The 24,338-nt window shown below is 36.2% G+C and overlaps 1 protein-coding gene across 2 annotated transcripts; it reads right to left on the bottom strand.

The window, feature by feature from the left end:
* Positions 1-226: 226 nt before the first annotated feature.
* LOC101243728 (WD-40 repeat-containing protein MSI4) lies at positions 227-24,338 on the bottom strand. 2 transcript variants are annotated; one of them, XM_004243709.4, is made up of 15 exons: positions 23,500-24,338; positions 18,354-18,417; positions 16,542-16,628; positions 16,391-16,453; positions 4,676-4,741; positions 4,484-4,558; positions 4,184-4,259; positions 3,690-3,876; positions 3,005-3,086; positions 2,352-2,425; positions 1,916-2,027; positions 1,747-1,821; positions 1,015-1,103; positions 681-780; positions 227-597 (listed from the first exon to the last, which is right to left on the bottom strand). In XM_004243709.4, the coding sequence occupies exons 1-15, from the start codon at positions 23,727-23,729 to the stop codon at positions 490-492; spliced, it is 1,488 nt and encodes a 495-aa protein (XP_004243757.1). In that variant the 5' UTR covers positions 23,730-24,338; the 3' UTR covers positions 227-489. The 2 variants fall into 2 exon arrangements, with proteins under 2 accessions (XP_004243757.1, XP_069142958.1); XM_069286857.1 differs by lacking the exon at positions 23,500-24,338 and adding an exon at positions 19,481-19,689.

Raw genomic sequence — 24,338 nt, 5'->3', positions numbered from 1 at the left:
TTAAAACAGCTTTAAGCTGGAAAAAAAAGCACCCCTACCCCAGCTTTTAACTTTTGGCTTAAAATAAGTTTTTTTTTTAACTTTAAATAAGTTAATTTGAGTATTGTCAAACAACTAAATAAGTCAAAAACCAGCTTTTAAGTCAGTTTGACCAGCTTTTAAGCTGAGCCAAACAGGCTCTTAGATTGAGCTAGATGTTGATCCAACCCATCCTAGATGAACGGACTTGAAACAAAAAGCATCATGCTAAATAAGAAAATGCAAAACATCAAGGAGCAAATTAGCACAGATGCAGTACATACAACAACATGCTCTACAGTCTTTGGTAGTTTGAGGCTTGCTGTCTACTAGCATAGTTACCATTTCCCAGCATATCTTTTACATGCAAATATAAATATGCTCCATTCCAACTATTACACATACTGTTTAACTTGTATAATAATACTAATGGCATCTCTACTGCCTACTATTGCTCAAAAATAACACTCATCAGCCTTTGCACTTAGGGGTACACTTGCCCACATGGTCCTTGAAATGTTGCATCTCAGCCAAAACTTCAGCCTTCGGCCGGTACAACATATCAATCATACGCCATATCTGTACAATCCAATAAAAAATTAGAGCCAAACTAATTATATCATATCATACTCAAAATGCCAGCAACAGAAATGATTATCTACCTGTAATGTGCCCCCTCCACCAGAGGTCTCTGCATCATCAGATACACTAACAATAGTCCATGGATCACAAGCATTCCAGTGAAAGTCCACAATCTTATCCCTGGGTCAAACTCAAAAAAGTCAGTTGGTACTCATTGCTCACGATCCAAAACTAACTACCATAAAACTTTAGAATTTATCACTATCCCCCTTCCTCCTTAGAAGAAAGAGATTAGAAAACAAAAATAAATAGACTAGGTAGATTGATTTATATTCTGTTTTGTTTCAAGTCCAAAAGGGAAAAAGAAACAAAACCAAGAAGCAGCAACCCCAGTGTAAAGGGGTTCTTTCTAACCTGTGGCCAGCATGCTGAAAAAACAAGCCTGGAGGAGACTCCTCTTCATCTTCATCAGATTCAATATCAGAATCTTTTGCTGCGCCAACCTGTGAAGAAAATCAACTAAAACTATTAAGGAGAACTACTTGCTTATAAATATATGAATATAGAACACATCTCAATTCATCATTAGGCTGCTTCTTTATTTGAATGTGCACCAGATACCCACTACTAATAAATACATAATAACTCATACTACCAACATCTAAGCCCCACCAGTCAAGAAGGAATTTTACAAACTTGGAACATTTTAGACTAACGAATCATTGCCTTTATACGATAAAGCATCAAAGGCCCAACAAGATAATAAATTTGATAAGTAATCACCCCTGTGTAAGTATATCATGAGCAGATCTCATTTTGCTTCTTTTTCTGTGAAAGGTATTAGTTGGAATTTAAGATTCCATCTTAACATTTTAAAATGTGTTACCCACTCTCCCCTCCCTTTTGCATTGGAGAATGTACAGTTATCATGTATCTTTTGCAAACACTTCGCTATCCAAAGACTAGCAGTGTAACAGAAGATGAAGATCACACAGCAGCATTTACAAATAAAAAAGCTTCTTCAAGAAGCTGGACTCCCAGGGGAATTGTAATAATTTCAACTAGAGGAATAACACACAAGAGGGAAGGGATAAATGGGAGAAATAGACGAGTCTGAGGAAGTTCCAAGGACAGGAGTATCTATACCTTCTCATAGTCCCAAATATTTAAGAGACCATCCTCTGCACAGCTCCCAAACACAGAAGACCTATTCGGACACCACTGTAAATGAAAAGTCATCAGTTAACAGCAATCTAAAGCAGAGGTATCAATAAACATAATTTCACTGATTAACAGAACACAGCAAATGAAATACCTGAACACAGAGAACTGCAGCTGTGTGATGTTCAAACATATGTACTGGTGACCCAACCCCATCTGAAGTCAAATTTCGCCGGTCAAATAAGCGTACTGAATTATCAGCGGACCTGAGTGACACTAGGTTAGGTAAGATTTTTGTAACTAGATAAACTATATGAACTAAAAAAAAACGTCCAAGCAGGCGTGCGCACCTACATGACCACTGATGAGTGATATTATACGAATTCATGATATAACATACCAGTAATGGAAAATTGGTCATTTACAAGAAAAAGAAAAGACAGTTGTAGCAGCATGCCCCATTAACAGCCCCATACATGACCACTCTTCCTTCTTTTTTTTTTCTTTCTTTTTGGGTATTGCACAGTATCTTCTTAATTTATATAATTTTACTATATAACATCATACCCAGTTAATATATAACATCATACCCAGTTATGATAAGATTGTCATTGTGAGGATTCCAATCGACACAATGAAGATCAGCATCATGAGCTTTCTCAACCTGTAAAACAGCAACGACCATTATCCCATTAGGTTCTTTGGATATTTCTTATGAAGGATTATCGACTGAAATTTGACGATCAAGCGTATCTTAAAAACAACTTTATAGAAACGGCTATATGATAGATTAGAACTACATTTGGGACAAGACACCATATTGGTGCTAGAATGAGACAATCTGTTACAGATAATGACGGCAACAAGACATGAATATCTAGGAAAAGCTGACACAGTCATGCTCGAAAGGTAGATATATTGGTATGAACATAATTGAACTATGTTAAATCATCACTTGACCATTAGAATTGCTAAGCTAACATATGCTATCTGGGAAAAGCTAAATATTGCCATGCTCAGAAGGTAGAAATTTTGGTACAAAGATTGGCTTATGTTTTAACATATGTTCAAGAAATCATCATTCAACCATTGGAACTGCATTCAAGATATATCTTCAGAAACGTGAGATGAGTTGCACATTTAGCAGTTTCGGCTCATGATAGCCTACCTATTCCTATATCATTAACAATCTCTCTGAAAGATGAAGTTTGCCATTAAACAATCAAGAAAGTAATCACCAGACCTTTACAGCAGGATTGTTACCAACACGAGCATCCCACAATATGAGGCATGAATCATCACCAACACTACAGAATTCCTGGGAACTTCATGAAGGTTAAAACAAAATGTCAGCTTCAGAAGACTGGTCAGATACTTCAAAACACGTTAATCTCGCAGGTCGAACGCTTATTCACCCTTTCTGCTAAGGATATCACAGAAATCAGAAGCTGTATCAAGAACAAAATGTTTTAGTACACTGATAGCAGAATCGCAGCTTATCTTTGTTCTTGTCAGTGACTCCGGAATGTTCCAAAACATCAGACAGTGAAACTTAAAAGTTTGAATTGAACAGTTGCGCTTTGATGTTTAAGTTTTCACTGTCTGATGTTTATGTGGAACATTCTGGAGTAACTGACAAGAACAAAGATAAGCTACAATTCTGCTATCAATGTACTGTATAATCCAAAGGGAGGATGTAGCAAGCACATGAAGACAAGCAATTGGGAAGCAACAGGTAGAGCTCAGGGAATAAGATAAATTTTTAATATTTCTCTCCCTGGATGATTACCAAAGAAGAACCAAGGAAAATATGAAGACTTTACCATCAGAAGCTCTAATAACCCGAGCCTAATTTGTAAGCCTCACTCCACCCAGACAACCTCCCACAGGATCCAGCAAAGAAATTAAGACATTCAAGTCGACATTACCTTGAAGGACAAAACTGAACATCTTCAACGGTATCCGCATGGCCATGGAAGATACCACGTGGTCCAATAGAAGGATTATCAGCAGACTTAATTATAGAGCCACCAGATCCAGCAGACTTGGTTGCATCTGCTGCCAATGTTGAAATGTGATCTTGAATGCTCCATAATACAACAGTCTTGTCCTTCCCTGACAGAAAATGATCTCAAATGAGGAAATACCAGAAGTGGCTAAATCACTTATAACCCACTGAATTATGATATTAAGTTCCAGACAGCATCTTAGGGGATGCAACATCAGACCATAAGTTCATAATATGATTCTAAATACTACTAGAACAAGTAGCTTTTATGAACCTTACATATCTAAAACTGTATCGGATCAGATGGAGTCTAATTTGGTACATAAGTTGGGCAACACGAGTACCTGATTCTAAAATATAACTAGATGAGAAAATTTAAGAATTAGACATCTAAAAAATGAGAGAACTTCAAACCTCCAGAGAGGACAAAGGGTTCCATGGGGGACAGAGCCAGAGCAAATTCTGCATTGTCCTGATGTCCACTTAATACCTGTAAAGACATTTAATGTTTTGCTTAAAAAGGTTGGTATAGCTTAAGATGCCAAATCATATTACTGGTGTCAGTTGACAGGTGCTGAGATCAATTAGTAGAGCACATTCCACAAGCAAAAAAATTATAAAATCGACCAAAGAGATACTATGAGTGATGAGCACAATGAAGATATACCCAAAATATAGACCAATCAAAAAGATTTAGAGAGCAAGTACACAGACCAGATCTGGACGCGAAGCAGCAGCACCATAGACAGCATGCTTGTTAGGCTGAGCTTCAATGTCCCAAATGAGAACCTAGATAGATGAATAACAAACTCGTTACCAATTAAAAAATATTGATATGCCTAAAATAGAAAAATGTCACAGTAACTTAACTAAGACTTCCACAAAACACCTTACAAAACCACTTACTTCAGGACCATCAGTATGGGTTGCCACTATGTTTTTGTTCTGCGGGAGTTCTCTGATTCTGTTAACCTGGTGAAGGATATCAAAAAATAGTTCAAATAGAATTCCTCATTGGAGAACCGAACTGCACAATTTTTATGCAAGAGGATAAATCTCAAGCAAGTTCAACAAGTGTTTTACTTCACAGAACGTCAAAAGTAGCAATGCTGATTCTAGGCAAAACAGAGCATGATATACATCTCTTTTTAGATTTTTATTTTTAAATTCAAACTTTGCTTCATTCAAGTTACTCCTCTAAATAAATCACAAAACTACAAATGCAGAATCTCAACTTTACTGTGAAAATACAGAAGATGTAGCATTGAAAATTGACGTAAACTAAAACCTTACACCCAAAAGAGCTAATGCCCTCAATGAGGATACGATCAAGCAATGGAAATCCAGTAGGAAATTGGCAATGCAAAAAGCATGAAGACAAGGAGTGAACTATTTTCCTTTTAATCTGAATAGTAGTATCAAATATAAGGTTTTCACTCTTTCATATACTAGGGATAATTTGGTATTACTTGAGCCGAGAGTCTCTCGGAAACAACTTTGCTACCTCCAGGATGTAGGAGTAAGGTCTGCGTACACTCTACCAAACCCACTTGTGCTATTACACTGGGTTTGTTGTTGTAGTTAGCAGGAGAAGCATAAGAAACAATAAGCACATAGCTGAAACAATTCAATACTCTCAAACATCAAATATTATTTATTTCCGGTTTCATTTTAATTTTGTGGTATAGACTATTTATTTTGTTTCACTGCATTTGAGTTCCTCGTCAAAATGATTTATTTTTATACAAATATGGTGGAAGATGGATATACACCCTGTAGCTAGTTTCGAGTGTAATCACACAGATTAAGATCGTTTGTTTGGCCAAGTAATTACTTGGTCAGCATGAAATTGTATGTATTTGAGAGAGAGCAATTACACTCTAACTCTAAAGGAGGTCTGGTAAATACATCGTGTAATTACCAGATAATTTGTCAAATATATATTATGTCTTCCATTTCAAATATGAGTGGAATACTAGTTAAAAACAATTTCAGACATTTTGGATTGTTTCTTTTGCCAAGTTTTTCTTGCTCAGCATAAATTGGATGATTTTTCAAATTCATTTGGCCAAGTTATTACTTTGTTAGCATAAAATTGGATGATTTTTCAAATTCTCTTATATTTCTGTTTTTCAAATGCAGTGTGTCTTTTATTTCGAATAAGTGCAATACTTGTTAAAAGCAATACTCACATGAGTGGGGAAGATGCCAATTACTCTTTAACGATATTAGCTGTCAATTTATAATTATTAAATATATATTTTTTTAAAATGTATAGATTAAACACCTAATAATAAATAAAACTTAATGTTTCATTGTATGCACTTATATTTGTCACTTCACTAAAATATATTACTTGTTTATCCAAAAGAAGTTTATTTAATTTATTCATTTATTGACAAGGTAACAGACTGTGTATATAAAACATCAGCACAAGATGGTGGAAGCCAAAATTACACCATTGAATCTTACATCCAAGAGTAAAAACAATAGAACAACACTAAATCGTTTCTCATCTTATAAGGATCCTAGGATGCCTACTATAGAAATTGAGTGATCTGTATACTCTGAGTTGCACCAATAACAAGAACTTATAATGCAGTTCATTTTCAACTTTTACAGAGAGCTAGTATTGCCTTCAAAACACCTAGAGTTTCTCTCTGTCCAAATGGCCCACCATGTTACTGTTGGTACAATTTTCCATCTGTCTTTGTTAATGCTACCACCGCCCTCAAAATTTCAACTAGTCAGTGCCTCCTCTATTCTTCCCTACATCATCCATCTTATGCCTCTGAAGCTGGTACATAAATTCCAAAGCTGGCTAACCACTTTACAAAGCAGAGACAGGTGATTAATTGTCTCTGCATTATGCTCACAAAAATAACATATGAAGCACATATGTTTGCCCCACTTCTATAGATTCTCCTGAGATAAAACTTCTTTTATTTTTTGAAATTGGTAACATTGTATTCCTCGGGGCATTAAGGGCTATGCTGGCTACCTCCAAAAGTGTTAGTTACATAGAAACCAACAAAAAAAAACAGGACTACTTACAAAGCTCCTATGAAATCCACTAGTTGAATTTCTTCTTCTATGTTCATTTCTTTACACCAAAAACCTCAAGTGGTAATTATTTTCCACTTAATCTTCTCTATAGTGCATTCTTTCCCCACAAAAATTCTCTGATTTCTCTCCTTCCAAATGCACCACTAGATACAAGCAGGTACAGTTCTCCACCACCTCGTCTGGCTCTTACTACCTCCCCTTCTGACTCAATAACTTAGTAGGTCTGTTGTGCATTCTGGCATAATCCAATTTAGGCTCTTTATATTTGGTGAATTACTATGCAGTGGAGATGATTGTTGGTTTCTAGAGCCTCTTTAGAAAGATAACATCTTGAGGCAATAATTTTTCCCATCTTTTGAAGTTTATCATGTGTCAGGCAAGCTCTCCTAGTTACCAACCAAGTGAAACACTTCACCTTAGTAGGGGCTACACTCTTCAATATAGCACTTCATGGCCCTGATTACTTCCTCGCAATTGTGGCTAGATCCCTTTTATACATTCTGTTCACATAGAATTGACCATCACTATGATGCCTCCATAGCAATTTATCTGGAAATTTATCTGTTTCCAGATTTGTGTCGGGAAAATCTCCAATCAAAGCTAGCATATCCCTACCCACTCTATTTCCCAATCATTAAGAAATCTCCTAAAGAGCAAATTTCATCCTTGTGGGGACCAAACCTCTTGTATTTTGCTGACCGGATTCAGGCAAATTAAAACAACCCAGGGGATAAATTTTCCAAGTACCCTTGACCAGTCCAGTCTTCCTTCCAAAACATAGCCTTATTTCCTCAACCAACCTTTTATCCTTACATTGTCTATCAAAGCCAACCATAGGTTTCTTATAGTCTTCCATACTCCCACACCATATGTTTGAGTCACTTCCTTTGAACACCATTGAACCATTGATCTTCTTGACCATACTTGTGTAGAATGAGTTCCTTCATTAGAACTTTATCTTCCAAATTGTATCTCCACAACCATTTGGTATGTAAGCTGTTGTTGTGTATCTTTAGGTTTCTTACTCCCAAACCCCCATATCTTTTGCTCTGTTGAACCGCCATCCATTCAACTAAGTTGTAGCTCTTCTCAATCTTGTTACCTTGCCAAAGGAAGTTTCTCCTCAATGATTCTATAGCTTTGACTACCTTGCCGGGAATAGAAAAAAGTGACATCACATATGTTGGCAAAGAGTCTAAAACAAAGTTAATCAAAGTGACTCTCCCCCCCAAGGGATAGATATTGGGATTTCCAAAGTGCCAGTCTCCTCTCTGAATTTTGTAGTACACCATCCCAGATGCAACTGCTTTATGCTTAGCACCATGGCAAACCTAGATAAACGGTAAACAACCTCTCTATCTTGCACTTCAATATATTAGCCAAAGCTTGAATCTGTTGGACCTCTTTAATAGGAAAATGCTACTTTTCCTCCAGTTCACCTTAAGTCAGAGCATGCCTCAAAAATTACCAGAAGTTGTTTGTGCTCTGCTTCACAAAAAAATATTGTGTCATCTGCATACAATAAATTAGTCATATTCATCACCTCATTAACCCTATTTTTGATTCTGAAACCCCTAATCTAGTTGTTTAGAAAAACTCTCCTCATCAAACTGTCCAACCCTTCCATGGCAATGATAAACAGAAAAGGGTACAAAGGATCTCCTTGTCTAAGACCTCTTTCAGCAAGAAAAAAACCTACAGGTTTTCCTTTAACCAAAATAGAGAACCTGATGGTTTTAATACAGATTTCAATCCACTTGAGCCATGTAGGACCAAAACCCATTTGTAGAGTGTTGATCAAGAAGTCCCAGTTAAGATGGTCATAGGCTTTTTCACTATCCAGTTTGCACATTACCCCTAGCACATCTCCTCTAATCCTAGTATCAATACATTCACTAACAATTAAAGCAGCATCCATTATTTGTCTCCCTTTAATGAAAGTCATTTGATTTTTGTTGACTAGCTTGTCTATCACCTACTTCAGCCTTTTTGCCAACACTTGGGCAATTATTTTATAAACTCCAGTAATGAGACTGATTGGTGTGAAGTCTCTTAGATAATTTGCCCCCACCTTTTTAGGAATTAGAGCCACAACGGTAGCATTGAAACTCTTCTCAAAACTTTGGTGACAGTGAAAGCGTTGGAAGGTCTGCATCAGATCTTCCTTTATAGTTTCCCAGAATGCCTGAAAGAAGGCCATGGTATAACCTTCAGGCCTAGGTGCTTTATCACAAGCACACAATCTTATCCCTTCTAGCACCATATTCTCACTGAATTTTCTAGATAACCAACTTTGCTCCTCCATTGTTATTCACTGTACGTTAAGAATATATACTGAAGGTCTCCAGTTTTCTACCTCCTAATACAAATGGTGGTAAAAATCCATAATAGGATTCTTCATTTCCACTGGCTCAGAGGATAACTCTCCATTAATCATTAATGACGCAATGGAGTTGATTCTCTTGTGAGTTGTTACCATTCTATGGAATACTTCATATTTTTATTGCCATTCTTGATCCAATGAATTCTGGACCTGTCTCCAAAAAATTTCTTCATTTTTTGCCACCTCCTTGTATTTCATGCTCAAGTGTACTTTCAGTATATGTTCATCACCAAGAAGAGCTCTAGTCTCTTGAGTAACTTCCATGTCCCCTATCTGACTCAAAATTTGCTCCTCCCTTGCCTTCCAGTTCCCCCTATTCTCTCTACTCCATTCCTTCAGTTTTGTTTTAAGCAACCTCAACTTAGTAGCTAGTTTGTAGTCCGGTCTTCCTGACACTTCAAAGGAGCTCCACCATTCATGAACTTTACTTTGAAACCCTCTCCATTAAGTCACCACTTTTCGACTCCTGAAGGCCTTATTCACACATGTTAAGACAATGGGATTATGGTCATACCCCAAGCTAGTCAGAGTACATTGCCTAACTCGAAGGAACATTTCATCCCATGGGAACGAGTATAAAAATTTGTCTATCCTGGAGGCATTCCTATGGTTTGCCTCTTTTCCAAGTGTATGAGCCCCCAAATAAAAGGGGGTCAATCAGCTCCTATTCGTTGATACAGCTGGACAGATCTATCATGGCTTTAGAAAGCCTGACATGGTTTTCTCGAAAGGGAACCTAGTAGTATTGAAATCCCCACATACTACCCAGGGCCCTTCACACAGACTCCTCATAGCTTTTAATCTTCCCACAACTCCATCCTTTCATTTCTATCACAAGATGCATAGACTGCTGAGAGAAACCAAATTAGTTCTTGATCGACTCCACTTAATTCACAAGTAATTGATTGGTCCCATATTCCACCATCTCCTCCTTCCATGACTTTTGTCCCACATAACTAAAATATCACCCTTGCTGCCAATCGTTTTCTGCCATATTCCCCCTGCTAATTGTTGTATATGATCCCTTACTGCCCCATTTAGCTTTGTCTCCATCAAAACTATACTATCTACCCATCATGTTATACTCTGCTTTTCACCAAATTTCTTTTATTCTCCATATTTAAACCCCTAACATTCCATGATAGAATTTTTAAATTCATTGCAACTGGGTGGCAAAATTTCTCCCCCTGCTTCTAGATTTACTCCTAGGTTCTCCATCCTTGAACTTCACATCGAAGATCAGACTTTAGAGCTCTTTAAGGATATCTAGTTGTCCTTATGTTCTATAGCACTTAAGGCTAAGGAGCCTTTCTTTTCCCTTCTTTGATCAATTTTTAACAGAACGACCAAGTTTCGCCAGTTTAACCATCAAAAGACATTCCAAACATTTGGCTGAGTCGAAGAATATTGTTTTGTACTCATCGGTTTGTTTTTCCCCCTGCCTCTTTGCTGCATTCAGAGGCATCACAATTGAGAGGTGTCGGATCACTAAGAGGAATTAATTGTTGAGAATTCCCCTGTACCTCCCCTTCCTTAGTTTTAGCACTTATCTCCCTTATTTCCGACATAATCAACTTTGAATGACGCTTCTTTATATCGTCTAGCTGCAGAGACTTCGTCTGACTAGCTATTTTTCACACCATACTCTGTTCTATGCATGTTGACAGTATTTTGGGCTTCTATATTAACTGCCCAAATGTTTATATCTTTACTAAAAGGCTCAACAACCTTTGTTGGACTTTTATTTAAATGGGGCGACTGGCCTAAATAATTTGATTGGGGTTTCACTTGACCTGCAGTAGTGGGGGCCCCGTATGCATGTCCCATCACATCCAAAAGATTATTTTCCTCTCTCCTTAGCCCAATTCTCTATGAAGTCAACATCTGCTTTATGACATCAACAGCTTTATCCACATGGCTACTGGACCCCATAACACTCCTTAAATGCATATCATTATCCTCAAGATCCTCTTGTCTTGCCCCTTTGCGCAAATCCTGGGAAGTCATTATTTGCTCTATGGAGTTGGCAGGTTTAGCCCTTTACTTTTCTAGCCTAGGACTGACTTCTCGGTTTTCAAGCTCACCACCTCAGATCTGTAAAATCTTGTTGGAGCTTCAGCCCAAACTGGAAGGGAAAAAATCAAACCACCATCTTAAATTTCAACTTCCCTGGGAATATTTTCAATGGGGCCTTTCACTTTGATTCGAGCCCATCGCAGATGGTCTTTTATTGTGGTTTCTTCTTCTGTCGCAAGCCATCCCCCACATTTATCTCCCATCTCTTTCATAATATTCTCAGACCATAGTTGGAGAGGTAGACCAAGTACTCGAATCCAAAACCATTCAAAGGTGGTGTGGGCTGGATAAGCCTCAGATGTACCAGTCAAGCACAAGTTGTTTGCCCCGTCTCTTCCAATTACCAAAGAGAATATGTTGTGCATCTTTCCTCGACTGAAATTCAAACATGAATTGAATGCCATTCATGTCGAAAACCTGGATATTGTGAACTCCTTTCCAAGTTTGTTGGATCCACCTTCTTACATCATTTCTTGTTGGCATCACGTTGCAATCTGGAAAGCTTCCTACTAGGCATCTCTGTAAAGATCCTTTCCATCATAGTTTGAAGAAGTTGTCATAGTGCCTTGTACCTTGGAGATAGTTGGTTCCTGCACCATCCATCTCTTCTCTATTCTTATAGAGAGCATCCTTTTAGCTACCTTCTCCCCTCTTTGAAGGATGATTTACCTCCCCTACTGCTGGAGTACCAGCTTGCATTACAGACCTCCTATTGATGAAGCTTTAAATTCGTCTGACAAGTCCCAACCACCCGTCATTCTCCTTGTTTTCTGGAATAATAATAACAGATCTCATTTGGCCATCAACCATAATGATCGACAAAAACCGACCAAACTAATCGAACTTCAAGGAGCAAAAGATATTAGTTGAAACATCTCTGCCTCTCCATGTCTTAAACATTTTACCCCTGACTTCTGATGCTTCTCGCAACCTTCTGCATAGCCAACCTAGAGCCCCTTTGCTCAAATTCAAACCATGTATCAAAATACATTACTCTGTAATGTCAAGATTTCCCACCTAGTCTAAACTAAATACGATTTTCCATGAAGAAAAAAGGCTTTCAAAGAAAAAGAAGGATAGGTAAAGATTCTGGTGGTTGAGGACCACCGAAAAAGGGATTAGAGACCCTGAAGTGGTCTTCTAAATGGAATCGATAAAAGTGCCTCAAATACAATAAAATCAAACTCCCACCACCCATCTGCACACGGACACACAAAAAAAAACAAATGACTAGATAGGCACTGTGATATATCCTAGTGTCTTATCTTTCATTCTAGAATATATGCATTCATTGGCAATAAGATCGGGATATGTGATCTATATGCCTTTCAAGACTGCAAGTATCTATTAATTTGTGAATCACTTTCTTCGGTCTCTATGTGAGGATCTTTGATATCAATTTATATATATTTCCTATTAAGCTAATAGGTATGAAATCACTAAATTCTTACCCCCATTTTTTCTGAATAAGAGCTATGTAAGTTAGATTGAAGCTTTTTTTACAAAAACTACTTGAGAATGAAAGTTGTACATAGTGGACATCGCATCATTCTTTAAAGCCTCCCACAACAATGAACAAAGAACCCCAGAGTGTACCCATCTGGACCTGGTGCTTTATCTATTGTACATGTCTTCAGACTATTCAAAACTTCTTTCTCCTCGAAGGTATATAGTAATAGGGCATCCATTTCTCGTTTTCAGACTAGAACGTCTCATGACCTCCCTTTTAATGTTCTCTGTCTCCACAATATCTTTCACTCATACAAGCAAATGATCAATGTGGTTATTCCTCTTGCGAACAATGATCAATGTGGTTATTTAATCCACAATATTCTTGACCTTTGTCTCCATGCAATCTCGTCTTTTTTGGAATAATCTTCAAATTCATGAATAAATTAATTTTCTAAATGGCTTCCTCAAATTAAAGATCTATTCTGTTGAACATTGTCAATCTTTGCAATTTTGCTTAATATCAAAAAAAAATTCTTCTCCAAGTTCTCACAGGTGCTTGAGCTCCACTATGTCAATTTAGCCTTCAAAGCTTTTACCTTGGTTACTAAAATATAATTGGCCTTCTATTAATAATAATGGAATACCACCAAACCTTAAATTTCTCATTGAAGCCTTTAGTTTCCAGCCACCATCGTTCAAATTTAAAATAGGACTGTATTTCCAACTTTGCCACTCTAAAGGGCAATTGGTGTGTATTCAGAACAAATTCTAGGGAGGATATCTTGCTTAATATTATTGAAATTTTCTCCCAATTCAATAGAGTATAAAAACCTATCATTCCAGGAAGAGTTTTTTAGGTTGTTCCCTCTAGTTCAGGTATAGCTTCTCCCATCTAGTTGAGGATATAATTGGCGTTCTGTTAATAATAATGGAATACCACCAAACCTTAAATTTCTCATTGAAGCCTTTAGTTTCCAGCCACCATCGTTCAAATTTAAAACAGGACTGTGTTTCCAACTTTGCCACTCTAAAGGGCAATTGGTGTGTATTCAGAACAAATTCTAGGGAGAATATCTTGCTTAATATTATTGAAATTTTCTCCCAATTCAATAGAGTATAAAAACCTATCATTCCAGGAAGAGTATTTTAGGTTGTTCCCTCTAGTTCAGGTATAGCTTCTCCCATCTAGTTGAGGATAAATCAATTCCATCTCCTCAACAAAATCAGAAAATTATGTTCTGTATGTAGAGGTTTTGGAGAAATTCTTTTACTCTTGAAGCATATCTACCAATATTAACATCATCCCCTATAACCCAAGGACCTGTAAACAAACTTCTGATCAACCCTATTTTCCACCATACTTCTTGCCCTTTCTTGATTGCTATTATGTGTCGACCAAAATCATTATATGTTGACTTGAATCTTCAAGGTCAAAGTAAGCACCAACTTTAGTACTTCTCCTTTCCAAGGTTTGTCAACCCATAATATCAAAATACCTCCTCTAGTTCCACTTGCCTTTAATTGCTCATACTTGACTCCCTCGTTTCCCCACACCTGCTGCTGTATTAGTTCCCCCAATACGCGCTTCCAATTAAGTTCCCTTCAAACAAATGATATCTACTATCCATTTTTAACCTAAACTGTTGATCACCCTCCTTTTATCTCAACAATATAGTGACATTATTAGTTACAGTTCCATTAGTTAAAGGCAATTACACAGTTGGGTACAGTGGAAATTAGTTAAGAGCAGTTTGATGGTAACACATTCAGCTTTAGCTTAAGAGTTCAATTTAGTTCAATTCAATTACTATAAAGCCTGAAATCAATTCATTGTACAATCATGACATGAAATATAAATCTCTCTCTCACACTCAATTCTTCTTCCTCCTTACTAACTGTTTTCTCGAGAAACTCCTGAAACAGTGCTTCGATCCTTGAATTCATTGTAAATTCCTGCAACCGAGTAACACTATAACAAAGCCATTCTATTCTTGGATGTTAATGGCAAAAGGAACATGGTCTGCCGATAATTCTCCAACATAAATGGGGGAATTGAAGGAAATAATGCAGAAATTGGCAAAGAAAATGGGGACTTAGGCAGGGGAAGTTGCAAACCTAAAGAGTGGATCAAGTGGTCATGGAATTGAAGGAACATTTGGTCAGCAATCGAGAATCTAAGAGGAAGAAAACTCCTATGGAATAGGATGGTACTTCGGCTGCAAGGGCTTCTGAAGAGATAATTCATCATTCTAAAGGGAGAACTCACATACCTAGGAGTCCCATCAATTTCACTTATAATTCCAATTTCTCAACGTGGTCGAGAAAGGAATTTATGAAGTTTTCTGGAGAGGATTTGAGTTATTGATTATTCAAGATCGAGTAATTTTTTTCAATGGAAAAATGTTATTAATGAAGAAAAGGTATCAGTTGCAAGGCTTAAAACTGGAAGGAGAAGCTATATCGTAACATCTCTCTTTTATGAGACATAGGCAATATTTACAACTGCTACTTGTACCGAGTATGTGATGGCCATGGTTGAAAGATTTGGTACCGACTTCAATGACCCTATGGAAGAGATTAAGAAGATCAAGTAGGTGGGGAGCGTGAAGGAGTATCAAGCTATGTTTGAGAAACATCTGACTAGGGTGAAACTTCCACAGGAAAATGCTATTAGCTATTTCATTAGAGGGTTAAAGCATGAATTAATATTGTCGTGAAGGTGACAAATCCTATATCATTATCTCATGCTTATAGAAGTGTAAGACTACAGGAGGCCTATCTTACTGCGATAAGGCAACCAAATAGATTTCAGAGTTTCAATTCATCTAGGAAGATAAGTGATCATAGAATGCAGAGTAAACCAATGATATTGCCTACACCTGGGATTAATAACTTCTTTTCTCCTAAAGGAGTCAGTATAAGGACATTGAGCATAGAAGAGATCAATGAGAAGAGGATAAAAGGGTTGTGCTATTTCTGCAATGAAAAATACACATTTGGCCATAAATGCAAAAATTCCAAACAGTTTTTTCTGTTGGAATTGGAACAAGTGAAGGGTGATGATAATGTGGAGGAACAAGGAAAGGATGTCCAGGAAGAAGGGTTCAATCAACTTGAAATGGCTCAACCTACAGAGCTATGGAAATCTCTATTCATGCATTAAATGGTTCATTAGGTTATTTATAGAACCTTGAAGGTGGTTATCACTCAAAGAAAGAATTACACATATTGATGGACACTGGGAGCTCACACAATTTCATAGATCCTAACTTGGTAAAGCAACTAGGAGGTGAGGTTAGATCTACTATTCCTCAGATGGTAGCTGCAACAAATGGAAACATGAGGGTGAATAAGGTGTGTACAATCAGCTGATTGTTACAAGGACCTGAGTTTGTAATCAAGAAAAATATCTATATTCTTACACTTGTACCACCAAACATGACAATGGAATTACATTGTAATTACTTAATTACTAGCAAGCATGTATGTGTAGTTATTTTTGAGTAATTACTGTGCTAGTAAGTGGTAAATACAAAAGAATACTGAACTTACATTCACAGGCAAACTAGATCAACTATTAGCTCTGTGAACATGCGTGCCAGTTCAGTATTTTTTCAGTGTTAAAGACTTCAACTAGTTTTTACCTCTCCCGGATGTATTATGGTTTTGTACTTCTTCACAAATGGCGAGCGTGCCTCTTCATTGAACTAGAACCAAGCCATTTAAAAAAAGTCATGATGATTGATGTGCAGTATAACTAAGACAAAACCATATTAAAATGTGAAACATACTTACATTTGCAATATGATTTTCTGCTGCAACCCTGGGCTTAACCACATCACAATTGGCGATGATCAAAGTATTAGGCACTGACTTATCCGTCTGAAAGACAAGTGTTTAAAGATTAAAAAAATGTATGAGCCTAATTATAGAATCCAGAAACTCAACTCATTTCTTGTACATGCAATGGGAACAATAAGTTATCATATTTGTCAACACTAGCCTATCAGAGAGCAAACTATAAAAATGAAATTATTTGATAATACTAATATCAACAGCAACGGTGACAATAATAATGGTAGAACTGAACTCTAGCCATCGTAGTAGCAAGGCCTGGTCAACCCACGGAACCGCCCAAGCCTAGCTCACTAAAACTGGCCCCAACCCCTACTGTAGGGAGAAGGAGCTAGCTCGGATCCTAATGGAACTTGAACCAGTTAATCACATCCCAAACTTCTAGGTTCTAACAGCTCAGGAATGGTCTTAACCCTGGCCTGCAGCACGCCAAAGCCCACTTCTTAACTCCTCGTCAAAAGTAATTTTCAGGATGCTACTTCAAATTTTGAAATCTTTGATCTTACATTTCTAAATTTAAGGACACAAGCAACAATACAGAAATAGCTGCTTGTTAAGAAAAAGCACACTTTAATACAAACAACATAATTGCTACTTAAACCTATAAACTCTACAAATAACCTGTTCACAAATCAAGCAATTGACATCAAACTAAATAATCAATATTGATATTCTTATATATAAGATATATGGAAAGCTTTATAATAGCAAGCTCTGCTTATGTTAGAGAACTATGTCATCAAACAAAAATCCGTTAGAGAATCTGTTATGAAAAATGTGAGAAATGAATATATCTACTCTTAAAGATGATTAGAGAGAGAAAATTAACAGTACCCATGATTAAGTAAAAAAGTAGAGGCAGTGGAGTAATAATGCATCACAAAAATATCAAGAAATTTACAATGGAAGTTTAAAAACTAAAATTTGGAAATAAGAAAATTATTGGGCTATGCTTGGGGATATGAAGGAAGAAGATGTTTTCAAACAGTATTTTATACCTAAACCTCATTGATTTCATTTCCACCTTCACAGTGGAACTGCAAATTACTTAGTAGAATGATAACTTAGCACCAACCAGAGGCACAATAGATAATCTAAGACCACAATAAGAGCCTACTCAGATAGGCTTATAGAAGCCAAAAGCCATTAAGTTCAAAAAAAATTGGCTTATTTTTATTTTTTTGGCTTAAAAACTAGTGCTTAAAAGCATTTTTTTAATGTTACCCACACAATTAAAGTGCTTAAAAATCATTTAGCTTAAAAGCACCTAAAATAAGCCACAATCCAAACAGGCTCTAAATCATATTTCTAAGCTTCTAACCCTATTCCTCACAATACACCAAAAACTCAGACAAGAAATCTTCATATATGATACTCGAACCAACAACCTTAAGATCAGAGGTGGAGGTGTGCTCCAGTACCTCTTCCACTCAAGCATCTCAACAAACCAAAGGCACGCAGGAGAATAACAAGGATTATATACCCCAAGACAAGTAAATTATTGATATTATTTTTATAATAAAGAGATTTGCCAAAAGAGGGAGAGCAGGTGCCCTCAATCCCAAAAAGAAACGAATAAAAAACAAGACATAAATCACCTACACTAAATATAACCTTTTTCCATTAAGGAAAGAGTATACTTCTACAAAATCTTGGTGATATGGTAAATCTTTTGGGAAATCAATGTAGAATACACAGGAAATGCTGAAAATATTAACCAGAAAATAATAATCATGTGCAATGCAGGCTTGCCTGTTCAGAAAGGTAGAGTCGCTGGCGGTTTTTATATTTACCCTCCTCAACTACTGCACCCCACCTGTTGCCAAAGACATGACCATTAATATGACTGATCAATTTTTATACCAAACAACTTGATAAGACCAAGATCAAAATGAGACAGCAACACTAATTCTCAAATGTTCATAAAAAAAGAGATTATTATCCACTTCATTAAACATATAAATGCAAGGCCAAAGAGCTCTGTGGATAACCATCACATGGAAATAATAACCACAGCTCTCTCTATCTCTCTCTCTCACACACAAAAAAAAAAAAGAATCACATACCAAATACAAAACAACCCAATTACATAGTTTGAGATCAGAACTTAAACAACATGAGCTGAAATGATAAACCATGAAACCAACTAGCTCACAAGTAGAAAGGACATCCCATATATGTTGTTCAACCATGTGCAAGATGCATATACTCTACCACATACATAGTATTTGACCACCATGTGCAGGGACGGATACAATATACTCCTAAATACATAAGCATGTGTCCTACTTATCATTTAGAACATACCTCCTCAACAAAGCGATCACCCAAATGGTAATTATTCAGATCTTTTTTTTTTTTTTGCTTCTTTTGGGAATTCAAAACTTGGTTTAAAGGATACAAATTCCTTTTTTTATAACGCACCTCGGTTATTCCACAACCTGCTACCTTGAATTCAAATCTTGGTGAAAGCGTTAGCAGATTCTCCTAAAGAGATTTTCATTTAATGATGAAAGGGAAAAATCAAAAGACATCACAAAGTCATATACCAAATTAATACCTATCTTCCAAGTTTTAAAGATTTGTTTTCCATTTCTAAACTAGAAAACTTACTCATAAAGCTCTATTACAATAATTGCCTAAGTTTTAACATTAGGCATATACTCAGATTTAACTTTTGTCATCAAATCTGTGATTTCTAATTGTCCACCTGCAACTATACATACAAATGACATAAGCAAATATACAGTTTCATGAGATCAACTACATGCCTAAGAAAGCAAAAAAAAAACAAAATGAGTTTTCGTCTTCATCAATAGAACTTGGTACAGCATAACAAAATTACAGTATACTGCAAATGAAGAAAGAAATCATAATACCGGCAAGAAAGAGAAGGCCATATAGTGCTATGGTTGGTGAACCAGTCATACAGCACAGGGATATTAGACTTCCACACCTGATACTCCTCACCGTACTTGCTAACATTCTTCTCCCCATCTTCACTACTTGATCCCCTAAGAGCCAAGTTTCGTTTTCCTTCGTTGCCACTTAAAGAACTTGAGGTAACTACCATTTTGATTCGTAGATGGATCAAATCTTTACAATGGAAAGAAGCAAGAACCGACAGAAGATGTAATGGCTCAAAGTGGATATATTCACCACAGAACCCTAGAAAGCTAACTGGTAGTACAGCCGCTATGATTATTTTATGCCCTAATTTGGGGGGGGGGGGATGGGGGAGGGGGGGTAGAGGGGGGATGTGAAAAAATATTAGGGAAAGTATGGTCTAGATATATAACGAAGAAGAGCTTGTTTGGATTGACTTAAAAATTGGTCAAACCTAATTTAAAGTCATTTTTTAGCATTTGGAAGTGTTTGACAAGGTTAAAAATAACTTAAAATGAGTTTAAAAGTTAGAAACCAAAAGTAGATTCCCTCTACTTTTTATTTTTGACTTAAAAGTCATTTAAGTTTGACTTTTTATTTTTCGCCTTAAAAGCTACTTTTTTAAGTCAATCCAAACAGGGTCGAAGAAATTAAAAAACTTTTTGAAATACTTTGCACGAGAAAAAAATATTCTTTGATTTTATCAACAAAAAAAACAATCTCCAATCGTCCTAAATTGACCATTTACAACTTATTCTTTAAATAATCTTTGTTCACACGGGGAGGCAGATGGGAAGGTAAAGAGAAACAGAGGTATATAAACAAGGGTTTTACCGTGGATAATTAGTGGGCAATTATACTCCTACGTGTGGATTCACTATATTAATGAATTGCAAAAACTTCCGAAAGTGAGCAGTTCAACTAAGAATTAATTGAATGAACTCCAGAGTTAAATAAGTCAAATATCACACTTCATTGAACAGCAAATTGTGTTTCCACATTTCTGTAAGCACTACTTAAAAAATTTTGAAAGCAATAACTACCAATCTACACTATCACCCTATTTTACAAATTTGCAGCAATTGTTACCTCAAAATACATCTCATCTTAAGAAACAGATATCAGTAACCTTTATCAGTAATTTCATTGTTTTACACCGCTCATGAAAAACTGTAGCTTCCTAGATGGATCTAGGCACACTAAAGCAAAGTCAGTGAAATCAGCAGGCCAAAACTCAAAAGGAAATCTGAAACAGCACAATCAGGGGCAGACCTACATGGTTGCAAAAGGGTTCATATAAACTCACTTCCTCGAAAAACTACACCATATATAGACATATAAAATCTGTTTTTTAAACAATATTACTATATATAAACATTTGACTCCACTTGAACAAAGAGCAAAGCGTAGCCCAGTAGCAAAGTGGGTTCAATTTTTAAAAATGGCCCCAATTTCGAATCACGCAAACTACAAATTAGCTGCCTCTTTCTTTTAAACATTAAAATCCTTTAGTATTTTTTCCCCTTTCTGTAGTTTGCCCCAAAACCTTTTTTTAATATAATACAACTGAACTTAAAATAAAATAAAAAGGGTTCCCAGTTCCAATCTAAACAGGAATAATAGTCCCCAATTCTCAAAAGATCAGAACCTAGGGATCTTTTAGTAGAGTATATTAGAAAAAAAATAATGCATGTATTTGTTTTATGCATTACTAGTACCTTGTTTAATACTTTTTTTCAACAAGTGTATAACTAATACTGCTTGTATTAGACTATTAGTTATACACTCTATTTGGTATTAAGGTCCATATAACTAGTGCATGGAAATTCATGGTATTAATAATGCAATGAGTTCTAATATATGCATTAACATGGTTAAAGACACAATTGTTCCTCAACACCTTTTCCACATCTTCTCCATCATATTTTTGGAGGATATTTTAGTTTTAAAAAATTGTGAAATTGAATGGACTATGACTTGTGAGCAGGTGTGTTGCGCCTCATATAGGATAAAAAATTAATATTATTCTGATGATAGTACTATGAATAAGTTTCAAGAAATGAATAACTCGCAAAATACAATTTACATAATATATTTTTATTAATCAAACTTTGTTTTGTTGTTATTTTGTTTGCTTCTTTGCGAATTAATTTTTCCGTTTTAAATATTGAACCCACTTAGTGAAAGTTCTGTGTCCGCCACTGTTACACAACAGTATACTGAATTAGCTGCCATATCTCTAGATCAAAGCATTAGCGATGTCTAGTAAACAGTATGCAGCAGCAGCAGTTCTTATACAACAAAGTGGTTCAAATAATTGAAGCATGGGCCACCAAAAACAAAATCCATCTACTGATCCAAGTCCAAAACATCCCCCGTATATGTTCATAAAGTCAACCTCTAGTGTATACAGCTTAGTAAAGAGTGCCACCATGTATTTAGGTATTTAGTAGGCCAATTTATTTTTCAATGAACACGGGTTGAAATTCTATTGAAGAAACTTCCCAACAAAACGGGAGCCGTTGGTCGGGGATAACTACTAACAGTTACAAAACTCAATCACTACAGTGATTGCATTGAAACAAGGAAATCAAACAGCGGATCTATGTCATATAAATTATTTGCTCGGACAGGTCCTGCATATGTCCATATTACTGCTACTCTTAAATTTTACTTATTCAACATAAGAAAAACTACCTACTATCCACTATAGATGACAGTTCAACAATGGCTTAGGCAGTGCTATTGAGGATTATCATTTTGTAGCTTAAGGGACGAAGCAATGTGACATGAGAGGTTAGGGATTCATAGGCAAAATCATGAGCTTTTGAGAAGTTTGTTAGAAACAATGACGCATAAAATGATCCCAATGTGAAACGATCAATCTTTTACCTCATGAAAAAGGAGCTGGACATTACCTACATTACCTATATTAGATGTTGAAACCTTGAAATTAGTTATGCCACCAGGGCTGTGATCTAGAGGTAAGAGCACAAGGCGTGACATATGGGTAAAACACACCTCATGAATTTGAACCCTCCACAGACAATGGCCTTTAGGTGGAGAAGGGTAGAGGGACAGACACATCATCCACCAAGTTCCAACTCATTAACAATGCCTTTCGGTGGAGTGTTATCAAAATCAAAAGATGCAAAAAAGTTTTAAGGTCCCTTGGGGCTTTAATCGCAAAGCGCAAAATAAAGCATGCTTTAAAGTTTAATGAAAAAGGGTGCAAATAGAATATATATATATATATATATATATATATATATATATATATAACACTTATTCGCAAGGAAAAGATTGTCTCAGAGCTTTAATGACGACATTGAAGTGCACATTAAATGAGGCAAAGCGGTCAACATATTTTGAGCCTCACTTCAGGTCTATGGCTGTGACACCTTTGACAACACTACATTACAGGACCAAATTCATATATGTTTGCAATCTTGAATTTAACGTAAGTTGCTTACTGTTGGTGCTTTCATCCAGCGATAACACTTCATTTTACAGTTTCATTGGTGCTTTCATCCAGGGATAAATTATTTTGTTGTGTGTATTTCATGTTGTAACTTTTATTCAGCGATAAATATATATAACAGTGCTTGTGTTGGAATCAAGTAATGTACTTCACATCAACCTTCTCACTTTCTGTTTATTTTTCTCTTTTCCCTTTTTTCCTTATAATAAAACTGATACCACCAGATTCCAAATTAATTATATCTTCTCAATTGAAAAAAAAAAGGGAAAAGCGTATCCCAAACATAACAAGAGAAACAACAAGGCAATGTGGTTGCTTCTTCATGAATAACCCTCATCTACCATGAATGTTTTGGGTAAAGACAAACCAAAGAGCAAAGGTTGTTAAATCCTAGATCTAAAGTAATCGAACATCATTGCCAACAGAGTCCAGAACACATAACAAGGACTTCAAACGCAACAAAACCGAAAAGCAGAAGTTCTAGAAATGTATAAGATACCAAATATACTTTTAAAAAAGAGGCATATATACCTGCAAGAGAGCGAAGGCCAAATGAGGTTGTGATTAGCGAACCAGTCATAGAGGACAGCAACGAGTGACTTCCACTGAACATACTCCTCGTCCACAGCAGCAGCTTTCTTGCTAGCACTACCTCTCATCTTGCCGGAACTGTGAGGTTCCTTTTCTCTTTCGTCTTTGGATTTGGCAGCAGAACCCTTTGGCCTGCCACGCCTTTTGGGCTGCGAAGAAGGCGTTTCCATGGTAGAAATTTGTTGGGGGGAAAGTTAAACCCTTGGAGCAAATACGGACCTACCACACAGTAGTGAAAAGACTTGAAACTGAAAGGGTTTTGTAGAAATATGACAATGACCAAAACACAGTTTTTGCCTCTTCGATCTTTCTATTTATAGAAAGGTATTTTGATTTACGAAACCACAACCTTGATCCACCTTTTCCCTCTCTTCTTATCCAAAATAAAATATTAAAATGGACTCAAATTCATGTTGGTTTGAATATGTTATAGTGTACAATGTAGACAAAAGAAAAAAAGATTTAGATTAAAAAATGATGACCGGAAATTGAAGTTGAATATCAAAATGTAATTTATGATAACTGAAAATTCAAGTTGAATTTCTGAAATTTCAAGAAAAAAAGTAAAATTGAATCATGGTCAAACGTCTTCATGTTATACTCTTGAGTCATACTTATTTAAAGAGTTTACAGAACTGAAAAATAGTAAGGTGCAATACTGTAATTGTCTAGAAATAGTAAAGACAATGAAAATGATGAAAGAGGAAATCATGATTGCATATCAAGAAAGTCATCTTAAAATTAATCTCCGCACAAACAGCTACATAGTCATAATACTT

The sequence above is a fragment of the Solanum lycopersicum genome, chromosome 7 (assembly GCF_036512215.1).
Source record: "Solanum lycopersicum chromosome 7, SLM_r2.1".
NCBI lineage: Eukaryota > Viridiplantae > Streptophyta > Magnoliopsida > Solanales > Solanaceae > Solanum > Solanum lycopersicum.
This window is presented reverse-complemented; position numbering and strand designations above follow the sequence as displayed.